General features: G+C 38.7%; 1 protein-coding gene across 1 annotated transcript in view; it reads left to right on the forward strand.

Annotated features, from left to right (window-relative positions):
* The window catches only part of sec63 (SEC63 homolog, protein translocation regulator), a 73,808-nt gene extending 62,815 nt beyond the window's left edge, over positions 1–10,993 (forward strand). The window contains exons 17-21 of the mRNA XM_048597016.1: positions 1,087–1,233; positions 6,233–6,334; positions 7,182–7,280; positions 8,018–8,122; positions 9,961–10,993. Coding sequence (XP_048452973.1) covers positions 1,087–1,233; positions 6,233–6,334; positions 7,182–7,280; positions 8,018–8,122; positions 9,961–10,098 — 591 coding nt within the window. The 3' untranslated portion in view covers positions 10,099–10,993. The remainder of the gene's footprint in view (positions 1–1,086; positions 1,234–6,232; positions 6,335–7,181; positions 7,281–8,017; positions 8,123–9,960) is intronic.
* Positions 10,994–12,151: the final 1,158 nt, after the last annotated feature.

Here is a 12,151-nt window from a genome sequence, read left to right on the forward strand (position 1 = left end):
TTGCAGATTACAGAAAAATTAGTGGTGTTGTTACAAGTGAGGAGGATGGTCTCTGGCTATGGTCTGATATTGATCAGATGGTAAATTAGGCAGCGCAATGGCAGATGAAATTTAATCCTGATAAATGCAAGATGATGCATTTTGGAAGATCTAATGTTGGAAGGATATACACAATGCATGGCAGGTGCCTAGGGATTATTGAGGAACAAAGAAACCTTGATATGCAATATTATAAATCTCTGAAGGTGTCAGCACAGGTAGACCAGGTGGTGAAGAAGGCATACGGGGTACTTGCTGTCATTAACTGGGTCGTAGGTTATAGGAGCAGGGAAGTATTGTTCCAACTTTATAAGACATTGTTAGGCCAGAGATCAAATGTTGTGTGCGGTTCTGGTTGCCACATTATCCGATTGAACTGGAGAGGGTGCAGAGCAGATTGCCTGGGATGAAAAGTTTCAGCTGTGAGGAGAGAGTGGATGGGCTGGGCTGGGTTTGTTTTTCACAGAGGGATGGATCTGATTGAAAGGTATACGAAATTATGGGAGGCATAGACAGAGTAAATCTCTTTCCACGATAGATGTGTCTAAGACCAGAGGGCGTAAGTTTAAGGTAAGGAACAAGTGGTTTAGAGAAGATCTGAGGAAAAACTTTTTCATCCAGAGATTGGTAGAAATATGGAATGCGCTCCCTGAGAGAGGGCATTTTAAGTGAAGGACCAAGTTTAGGTAAATGGGATTAACGTAGTTTAGTGTTTTTTGGTCGGCATAGGCATAGTGGGCCGAAGGGCCTGTTTCAGTGCTGTATGATTAAGATGTGTTATCTGCAAACTTGCAGATTAGACCACCTACATTTTCATCCATACTGTTTATATCTATTTCAAACAAGAGGTCTCAGCACTGATCCTTGTGCAATACCACTGGTCACAGCATCGTTATTGAGAAATATTGGATTTTGTCTTTTAGATCAGCAATGCCAACTTATTCTCATTTTGCAATTTCCAGACCTACAGACTTCAGTCAAGTGTAGACTAATTTTGTACGGACGTCATTATTTTGGTACAGATCAATATTTTTATTTTCTCTTTAGGATCCAGCACACCGAGAGGAGGAAGATGATGATTTATCAGATAAAGGGAGTGATTCTGAGGAAGAGACAACCAACAAAGATTCCCAAAGTGAGAAGGATGATGATAGTGACAAAGAAACAGAGCATGAAGAGAAGGACGATGAAGCAGTGAGTAAATTTTGACAGCAATGAAATCAAAACATAATGTGCAGTCAGACCAATAAATGCCCATTTCGTTCTCAAGATCCAAACAGTATGCATGAAGAAAATCAGTTGCTTCCTTGGTTTATTATACAAGTTTGTACTGGCATACATGCAACTATACTTCAGGTTTTTGATCCAGTTCTTAAATGTGACAGTGATTAGTGGCATAAAATATGACATGAAGTTTATTCCTGGAATTACTTCCAAGTACTTACTAACTTATAAAACCTTTGTGAAATAGAAAATTACCCCTCAGAGCTCATAGACATGTGACCAGAAGTAAGCAAACCAAGGCTAACCAAATTGAGGAAGGTGCTGAAAATGTTAAAAGAAGAAGGACCTTTTTTAAAATGTTTTTGCTTTTCCTTGAATTTGGAAGATGGATTTTTATATGTTTGTGAGATGTCATTGCTGATAAGGCTAACGTTCATTATGTGTTGCTGATTGTCCTTGAGAAAGTTGTTGTTAGCTGCTTAAACTAATCCAGATCATTTGGTGTAGGTTCAGAGAGTGCTGTTAGGGAAGAAGTTCCAGGGTTTGGATCCAGTGACAGTGAAGGAATGGCAGTATATTTCAGAATAAGGATGGTGTATCGCTTGGAGGGAACTTGCATTTGCAGATATTCCCAGGTTACTGCTGCTGTTGTTCTTTCTGGTACATTTTCAAGGTGCTATTTGAAGGAACGTTGGTGTGTTGCTACAGTACACTTTGTAAAGATGCACATTGCTGCCATGTATGTTGGTGTTAGAGGGACAGCTGGATGACCTTGGGCTTTTTGAATGTTGTCAAAGTTGTACATATCTCGGCAAGTGGAGCATATTCCATTAGGCTTCTAACTTGTGGATAGTGACGGATTTTGGGAAGTCAGGAGGTGAGAGATTTGCTGCAGAACATCCAACCACTGACTGTTGTAATCAAGCATTCAAATAGCTGGTGCAGTACAGCTTCTGGTCAGTGGTGACTCCCAAGATATCGGTGGAATTCAGCAATGGGTATGTATTGAATGTTGAAGGGAGATTGTTAGACTCTCTCTGTTGTGGTTGATCATTGTCTGCTGTTTAATCTTACCACTCCTTAACCAAGACCAGAATATCATTCAGGTTTTGTTCTGTCCGAATGCAGACTGTTTCATTTCTGAAGATTTGAATGGAACAGTCACTGATCAATTGCAAGCGTCTCCAACTGTGATAGGGTGACTGTCATTGAGGAAGCAACTGAAGATGGATGGGCCTTGGACATTGTATTGAGGATCTCCTGTATCAGTGCCCTAGGGCTCAGATTGTTGTACTAGATATGACTCCATCTAAAGGAGAGTTTTTTTCTCTGAATCCCATTTCAGTTTTACTAGGGCTCCCTGATGCAAAACTTGGTCAAATGCCATGCTGGTTTCAAGTGCAATCCCTGTTCTCTGGAATTTAGTTCTTTAATTCACTTTTGGACCAATACTGAAATGAAGAGACAGTTGCATATTGTAACTCGACTAGTAATCCAAAGGTCTAGGCTCGTGCTGTAGGACACAATTTTAAGTCCCACCCAGTTGCTGGAATTTCAGTTCAACTCCAATCAAAATTAAAAAAGCTAGACTAATGGCTGTGATGAAACCATTGCTATAAAACCCACTTGGTTCACTGTCTTTTGGAAAGGGAAGTCTGGTGTCCTTGTCTGTTCTGGCTAGTATGTGACTGTAGACTCTGGAGTGGTTGAGTCTTAATCGCGATCAGACGTGGCAAGGCAACAAATACCATCAATCCCCACAAACTATGAAGAAACAAAAGAGTTCTGGGGCTGAAAGGTCCTGGCAGTACCCAAACTGAGAGTCAGTAAGTAGGCTGTTGCTGAGTAGGTGCTGCTTGTTACCAGTATCATCGAATCCCACTATACTTTGCTGATGACTAATGGGATGGTAATTAACTTAATTGGGTTTGGCCTGATTTTAAGATGATAAAATGTTAAATAGGTTGGATACAGAGAAACTATTTCATCTGTAAAGTGGGCAAGTCAGTTTGTGTCTCTTGTTCACTTCCTGGTAGATTTTTATTAAGGAGAACTGAAAAAGACCCACTTGTAGGGTACAGGTTTAATTCATTAGGAGTACATTTGTACTGTGGAAAAGGGTTGGATTAATAAGTTTTTTTTTGTCAGGTAGATTCAGTTTAACATTGTTGAAGTGATATAAAAGAAGCAAATGAATTGGTTTGAAGCAAGTGTAATTTCTTTTACTTGTTTTTGTTCATTTCTGTCTACCTCAGGAATCTTCTAAAATGGTACCAATTATTTGTGCTAATTGTCTGTTGGACAAACATTGTATAGTTTTTAAACCAAATAATTATTAGATTGTGGAAAAAAAAATTCCCACCTTTAGTAATTCAAGTTAACAACTGCAAATTGTAGATTACTAAAAGCAGCAGTATTTGAAAGTGTAAACCTGCCTGCAACTTGATACTTGTTTGATTTGGATTAAACAGATTATAACCTACAATCTGTTCCTAATTTATATTGGCTCTGAGTTCTAAGACATTTTCGAGACAACTTCTTCTTTGTCATCTGTATTAAGTCCTTTATCTTTTGCTTTATGCCAACACTTACTTCAAAAGAAAAAAAGTAACAAAAGTTTTTTGCACAAGATATTCAGCAGCTCTGACTTCACTATATGCTAGCCCCATTTCAGTGATCATTCAGATAGGTTGAGTTAAGGAATGTTAATTTTTGCATTTGGACTGACAGTTAACCAGGGTTGAGATATTGTTTAGGGAGTAAACTTTTTTTGTTTGCGTTCCAATGGAAATTTAATGCAATATATAGCATTAATACCTAAAGGTAATTGGACCCCACCAAACCACTCCATCTCCCACCCCCGACAAAACAGATCTAAAATTCTAATTGTGTATTTTTAAAGGTCTTTTAACATCTGAAATAGCTTTTCACATGCATTTGCATTCTTTAAACAGCTTTTCATTGATGCTGTACTTGTGCAAAAGCAAGTAGAATTTGTCATTTCCTGGGAGTCTCTTGTTGCATCCTTCCAGTTTTAATTGTGACAGGGAAATTGTACTGTATACCCATTATCTGCAGCAGCGAGGAAGGTATTTTAAATTGAGAGGGGGAGTGAAGTTGGTGCATTTCTTTCAAGTTCAAAAGAAAATTGATTTGTGGAAAGGCTGTTTGGAATGGTTGTACAAGCAAATTGTATAAATGCTTCAAGTGATTTAACATATTTTTGGAGTGAGATTGAGAGGTTTTAATTAGAAAGGTATTGGGATAGGCCTCAAGCAGAGTATGCTGGCTGGAATTAAATTTCTTATGAATATGAGGTGCTGTTCCTCCAGTTTCTGGGTGGCATCGTTGTGACACTGCAGGAGGCCCAGGATGGACATGTTGCCAGGGGAGTTGAAGTGGTTTGCGACTGGGAGGTGTTGTTGTTTTGTCGCAAACTGAGCATAGGTGCTCTACAAAGCAGTCTCTGAGCCTTCGCTTGGTCTCACCGATGTACAGGAGGCCATATCAGGAAGACCATCAGAGCCCCCTTCCCCTCCCCCATTTCTGAAGAAGGGTCCCGACCGGAAACGTCAGCTTTCTGGCTCTTCTGATGCTGCCTGGCCTGCTGTGTTCCTCCAGCTCCACACTGTGTTATAACGTATTGTTGTTCTCTGAATACTTGGTTGGACCAAGGGAATCAAACAACTGGCCTGTTGGACTGTCTACATTATGAATTTGGATAACAAAAGGATGAGGGCCAACTATAGTGTTACCTGAGGCTGAAAATCCTATTATTACTTCTTTTTATTCATTCATTCACGGGATGAGGGCGTCGCTGGCTAGATAGCATTTATTACCCATCCCTAATTGCTCAGAGGGCAGTTGAGAGTCAACCACATTGCTGTGGGTCTGGAGTCACATGTAGGCCAGACCAGGTAAGGATGGCAGATTTCCTTCCCTAAAGGACATTAGTGAACCAAATGGGTTTTTCCAACAATCAACATTGGATTCATTGTCATCATTAGATTCTTAATTCCAGATATTTTATTGATTTCAAATTCCACCATCTGCCGTGGTGGGATTCGAGCCCAGGTCCCCAGAACATTAGCTGGATCAGCGATAATATCACTAACCCATCACCTCCCCATTTTAACTTGCTGCCAGATTTCAGCAGGATGGTAGATAGTGATTGTCAGTTCTAATTCAATCAAAGGTAGTAGCTGTTTGGAATTCTCTTCAACAATCAGAGGATACTGGATCAGTTGTTAATTATAAATATGAAAGAAATTTTTGTGAAGCAAAAATATTGAGGGATTTGGGCCAAAGGCAGGTGTATGGAGTTAGGCCACATGATCCAGGATCTCCTGGAATGGTGGAACAGGCTTGAGAGGCTGAATGGCCTGCTTCTATTCCTATGTTTCTACCCAGTAAGGAGGAGATTCTTTCTGAAGATGAGAAAATTTGTCAAAAAAAATTGGATATATTGATTTGTTTTGTGATGGTTAATGCTTAACCTCTGCCATATCACATCCTTCAACACACCTCACTGGTCTGCCACCATAATGAGAACTTTTTATACAGTTAAACATCCCGTGGCATTTTACAGGAACGTTCTAATGCGAAACATGACACTCAGCCATATAAGGGGTTATTGGTTCAGATGACCAAAAACCTGGTCAAAGAGGCTGATCTTAACAGATCGTCTTTAAAGAGGACATGGCCGCCAGTAGTGGTTCGATTAAAATCTTGGATGCAGAAGAGGACAGAATTGGGAATGCACAAATGAGTATTTGGGACCAGAGATGATTACAGAGATTGCGAAGAGCAAGCCCACAGAGGGATTTTTAAACAGTTCTGAGAATTCTATAACCTGTTGGGAAGTTTGGAGACTTAATTAAAAGACTAATTCAGAATAGACTAGTGTATAAAATTCGACATGTTGAATGTGAACATTATAATTTTTGACATGTCATTCATTTTCAAACAGGAATGGGAAGCACTACAGCAAAGTATCCAAAGAAGAGAGCGGGCCCTACTTGAAACCAAATCAAAGATTACCCACCCAGTTCATACCCTATACTTTCCTGAGGTTCGTACAAAATCTCGTTTGAAATATTGATTATCTGTATTTTAAGTATAATGTTAGACTGCTAAGATTCAGTGCTGTGATCCGGCTGCTCCATTTGAATTCATATATTGAATGCATTGAGTGGAGTTCCCCTGTCTTCATACAACTAGCCACCTGCATAGTACATTCCTAAGTTTGTTTGTGTTTGTGTATGTGCACGTGTCCAGTGCATGTGGACAACTTTATTTGAGCTTTAATGAAGTAGCTGAGAGATCAGTGAAGTGAAGTGGTGAATGCTGGAGGAGAGTGGACAAAGGAGTATAAGAAGCTGCCCCCCTAACATTTTGGCAGGAAGCAAAATAGCAAGAAGATCATAACTGTTCATTTATATTTGTGCTTTTATGTTGCAGAAGAAAGCCATTCTGCCCATTGAGATTGTGCTTATAGGAGAACAATCCTACAAGTCCCATATCCCCATTCTATCCCTGTAACTCTGCAAACCTATTTCCCTCAATGTCCATCCAATTTTGAAATAATATATTATCTCTGCTTCCACTAGCCTTATCTCACAGACCTTTTATCATTGGCTGTGCAAAAAAATCCTTCTTCCTTCTCATCTCTGCTGTATCTCTTGCCCAAAGCCTTAAATCTATGCCTTCTGCTCCTCATACTTTCAGTGAATGGGATGAACTTTTCTTTGTCTGCCTTACTTAAACCTGCTACAAATTGCGTGCCTCTTACCAAATAAATCTTCTATTTCCTTTTCTCAAAGGTGAGCATTGGCATTTCTGACATTGCAAACTTGAGGTGCTGTGGCTCATGGCCTCCTAGGAACTGGTGTTTTACAATAAACTTTTTTTTGTGACAGGAGAAACAAGAATGGTGGTGGCTATACATCGCAGACAGGAAAGAACATACATTAATATCAATGCCATACCATGTATGTACTCTTCGAGAAGAGGAGGAGGTAAACAGTTTAATTTCTTCAAAACATGGACCATGCTGGACAGTTTATAGCATAAAGTTAAATTATGTGGGTCTCTGTAGATTCCCTAAAGTAGTAGTAATGCCAGATTTATGGAGGTTGGTGTTCATTGTGCTATCGTAGTGTTTTTTTTCTGTGTGCATCTCAGCATAAATTCTATAGATGTAATGCTTAGAGCTGCAGCAGAAAGTGTTTCATCACATGGACAACTTAAAATGTTTTTCTGCTTTTACCTGATTATAACATCAATACATCAGGTCAGCGTGGAGCTTTGAGGAATGGAAAGGACAGTCAGAACATTGGGGTTTAGAATGTTCAGTTTAAACATTAAACTCTGTGAAACTTTGTTTTTATTTTTAACTTAAATGCAAAAGTGTGCTTTCTGGAAAATACTTAATTTTTAGTAAAAATTTTGAGATTGTTTATATCTACCCAATGAATTTCTTTTCCTTATTTTGCTGATTTTTAAAAAATATCCTGTCAAGTGATAATTGGTTTCATTGAAATAAAAACTCCAGGCCAGTTAATTATTTGTATTGATCTTAAACATTGTGATTACTTAATACATTAACAGGTTTGGCTACTAATTATGAAAATTGTCTAACTTCCTGTAATATGGAATGCTAAATATGGATTATTGGGTCCTACAAATGTTCATTTTTGTTTTACACCTAATGATTCTTCAAAGTTTGTTTAAACTTGTCTTATTTTTCTCTCAGATTGAATTGAAATTCTCTGCACCATATAAACCTGGCAATTATCAGTATTCTGTGATCCTGAGATCTGATTCTTACATGGGTTTAGATCTAATCAGGCCATTAAAGGTAAAAGAATAACTTTATTATGTTCTTGCCTTTCTGTAGCAACTCATTTGTTTACCATTAGACAATTTAATTTGACTTCCAGTGACTGTTCTACATAGTGATTTAACTCCCGTGGAATTGAACTGTCACTTTTATAGTCCAGGTTTTGCTATCTCTAATTTCCCATTGTAATATTAATTTAAGTGTGTTTGTTGTGCAGACAAAATGTAAGTTTAAGATAGGCAAGGATGGTGATGGGTTTACTGCAGAGGTTGCATAGTAATATAAAATTGGTTTTGTTTTTGTTATAGGCACATGGCTGTCAGGAAACATTAAGTGAAATAATTATTTCCTTCCAACACAACTACTGGCAGCAATAAGTTTTTTAAAACTGCAATCTCCATCTGACATGTTTCAGAGGTACCAGGCAATCCACGCATTTGCATCTTCAGACAAGTGAACTTACCTCCATTTGGCTTGCAAAATGTCCACTTATCACAGATTGAGGCTTTGCACCTGAAAGACATGTCAGGGTAGTTGAGCAATCGATATTATTGTATGACTACCTGCATCTACAGAAATGTTCCGGTTCTTACCTACAGGCCACGACACACTACTTGATGACTTTGGTTAGCTGTATTGCTGGTGTCTGGCTCTGCAGAGAGGCTGTCATTTTTTAATCATTGGATGGGCATATCTGGAATTTATTGCCCATCATAATTGCATTGACAACGTGGTGATGGTAAGCTGCTGAACCACTGCAACCACTTGTGTAGATCCAAACATTGCTGATGGGAAACTTCAGAATTTTGAGCCAGCCAAAGTGAAGGAGCAGCAATATATTTCCAAGTTAGAATGGTATGTGACTTGGAGGGAAACTTGGTGATGATCCCATGCATCTGCTGCTCCTGCACCTCTGTATGATAGAGGTTGTGGATTTGGAAGATGCTGTCTAAACAGCATCTGAATTCCTGCAGTGCATCTTGTTGATGGTACACACTGTGTCGAAGGTGGAGGGAATGAATATTGAAGATGTCAGATTGGGTGTCAATTTAAAAAAAAAAAAAAGCTGCTTCATTCTGAATGTAGTTGTTGGACCTGCATCCATTCAGACAAGTGGAGAGCATTACATTCACATTCCTGACTTGTGCCATATAGATGGTGGACAAGATCCAGAGGTTCAGGAAGTGATTTATTCTCTGCAGAATTTCCAGCCTCTAACCTGCTCTCGTAGTCACAGAATTCATATTGCTGGTCCGCTCCAGTTTCTGATCAAAGGTAGTCCTGTGTTGCAACTTTACCAGCTTTATTTTATATTTAAAGATGCCTTGTGCTGCTCCTGACATGCCCCATGGCACATTGCATTGAACCATGGTTATCTCCTGCCTTGGTGGTGGTAGAGTAGGGGATATGCTATGAAGTTGAAGTTGAATTTGGATATGCTGTTGCTGATGGCCTGAAGCACCTTGTGGATGCCTAGAGAATTGAATTGCCAGATCTGTTTGAAATCTGTCCCATTGTGGTAGTTTCCTCAAAGTTGGAAAGTGAAGCATTCCATTTGAATTTCAGCTGGAATTTGTAATATGGCTTGCTGAAAAATATTTTTTAAATTAGAAGTTAACCTGATGTCATTTGACTGAGAATGGTGGAGGAGTTCAGAATAACAATATCATTGAGGAATTCAGAAGTGAAATTCTTCAAATGAATTGAGGACTCGGCCTTGAATATACTGAAAACATACTTAAAAGTTAATTATTTCTTAAAAATTGCTCATACCTAGAGAAATGCTACTTTTTATTTGCAGTACTTTGTATTACTCATTGAGTTTCTTGTGTGGTTTTGTTCATTTTTCTATTTAGTTTGAAGTCCAAGAGGCGAAGCAAATACCAGAAACTCATCCACAGTGGGATATTCCAGAGACGGAAGAGGAGGAAGAGGATCAGGAAGACAGTGAGGGAATTGAGGACAGTGAAGAAGAGGAAGAAGATAATGACTAAAGTTATTGACAGACTACTTTTCAAAAACGCCACAATGGAAAATGTGTAGTACACAGTTCCAACAACTGCTATTCTGATTAACTTAACCATGTACAAGAAATAAAATGGGGGAAGAAAGGGAACATGGTAACCGTCAGTATCATTTCAGCAATTGGCTGTGTAGTTTTTGAAAATGTGACTGTGACATGTACTCTAAAGCACAGGGGTTCAGTTGTCTGATGCAACGACATGCCACCTTTTGAGAGTGCCCTTAATGTCGCTTAAACCATGTGGGAAGTGGGGGAATTATCGGTTTCAAAATCATTTGTTTTTTTGTTCCCCATTTCTTCCCCCCCCCCCCACCCACAAATTGTGAAAAGATTATTCACTACAGAGAAAAATGCACCACAGAGCTGAGCTGTATCCTGAAATAAACTAATGCCTCCAGAGATGCATTGGGACCATGTTTTGAAGTTTTATTCAGTGTTCAACCACAGGGTCAGGATAAACAGATGGATGATCGAATTTATTGCAATAGTTACAGATCTAAGGAGTTTGAATTTAGTTAATATGAATTAGCAAGAACTTTTTAATCAATAATACACAAACTACCATTTAATTCATTGATTGGATTGGAGGAAAAAAAATCTGTTGTATACATTTCTGCTACTTTTGTTTACATGAAATTATAAATGGGAAATATATCCGTCTATATTCTTTGTATTTAAAATAGTTGCAAATAAAATGGCAAACGTTTTTAAAATGTAAAATGTTATTTTGTAGTTTTGTCCGGCAGTGATTGATCTGCCGTGATGAGCTATCACGGACAGATGAACTGTAAACCATCCAGATGTGCAGAGAGGTCTAATAAAATCAAGGAACTGCAATGCCAATAAAACTGTTTGAAATAGTGTCAGTCACCGTTTTGTTTTCTATGCATTTTGTCTACAATTTTCACACTGTTTTATTTACAATATGCATATTTATTGATTCTGATTAACTTCATTTGAAAATTTGTATTGATTGACCATGAGTCCCAAGTTGTATGCTTTTGGCTTTTTATGAATCAGCCATTTTTGGGGGGCAGAGCTACAGTAATTATGAGACAAAATGTATCTGTATCACATTGTTCCTATTATGTTATCCTCAATTTTAGATCATTTCTAATCCTCTTTCTAAGATTGTTTCTTCTCCATTAAGTCTATATCACCCCTCTCCATCCCTTCTGCCAAAATGTACCATCTCTCATAATTAAATCTCATCTGCCATCTGCCCATTCTCATTGTCTATGTCCGTTTTAGGCCACTGTCAAGTTTGGTAGCATTAGCAAATTTTTAAATATTACTCCACATTCCAAGGTCCAAGACTTTGCTCTGCAGCTGCTCAGAGGCATCTTGAAGGGGAAGTGTGGCAAAAGAGAAGTCTTAGTACACATTGGTGCCAATGATACAGGTAGAATGAGTGATAAGATCTTGGATCAAGAATTTCGGAAGCTAGATAGACTGATGAATGGGACCTCAAAAGTTGTAATCCTGAATGATTTACAGTGCCATGTGCTAGCAAGTACAGAAATAGGAGAATAGTGCAGATGAATGCATTACTCTAGAGTTGGTGCAAGAGGGAAGCTTTTGATCCCTTGATTTCTAGGACCATTTCTCAGGAAGGTATGACCTGTACAAGTGGGATGGTTTGCATCTGAAGGAAAATGGGACCAGCATTGTTTTGGATGGGTTTGCTAGTGCTATTGGGAGGAATTTCATTTGTCAGGGAAGGAACACAGTGTTGGTACAATAGAGATACAGCATACTTTAGTGAGGGAGTTCAGTCAAGGTGAGTTTCAAGGGAGTAAGGTGAGGCTAGATCATCTCTACTTTTCTTTAAAGTTAGAAGTATTATAGGTAAGACAGATGAGTTAGGGGTGTAGATTGAATTGGAATTGTGATGTTGCAATCACAGATGTGGTTGATGCAGGGGAAGAACTGGCAGCTCAATATTCTTGAGTACAGGATTCTCAGGCATGACGGAACAGTGTAAAAGAAGTGTTATGACATTATTAATTAAGGACTCAGTCAGA

The sequence above is a fragment of the Rhincodon typus genome, chromosome 5 (assembly GCF_021869965.1).
Source record: "Rhincodon typus isolate 14 chromosome 5, sRhiTyp1.1, whole genome shotgun sequence".
Lineage (NCBI taxonomy): Eukaryota > Metazoa > Chordata > Chondrichthyes > Orectolobiformes > Rhincodontidae > Rhincodon > Rhincodon typus.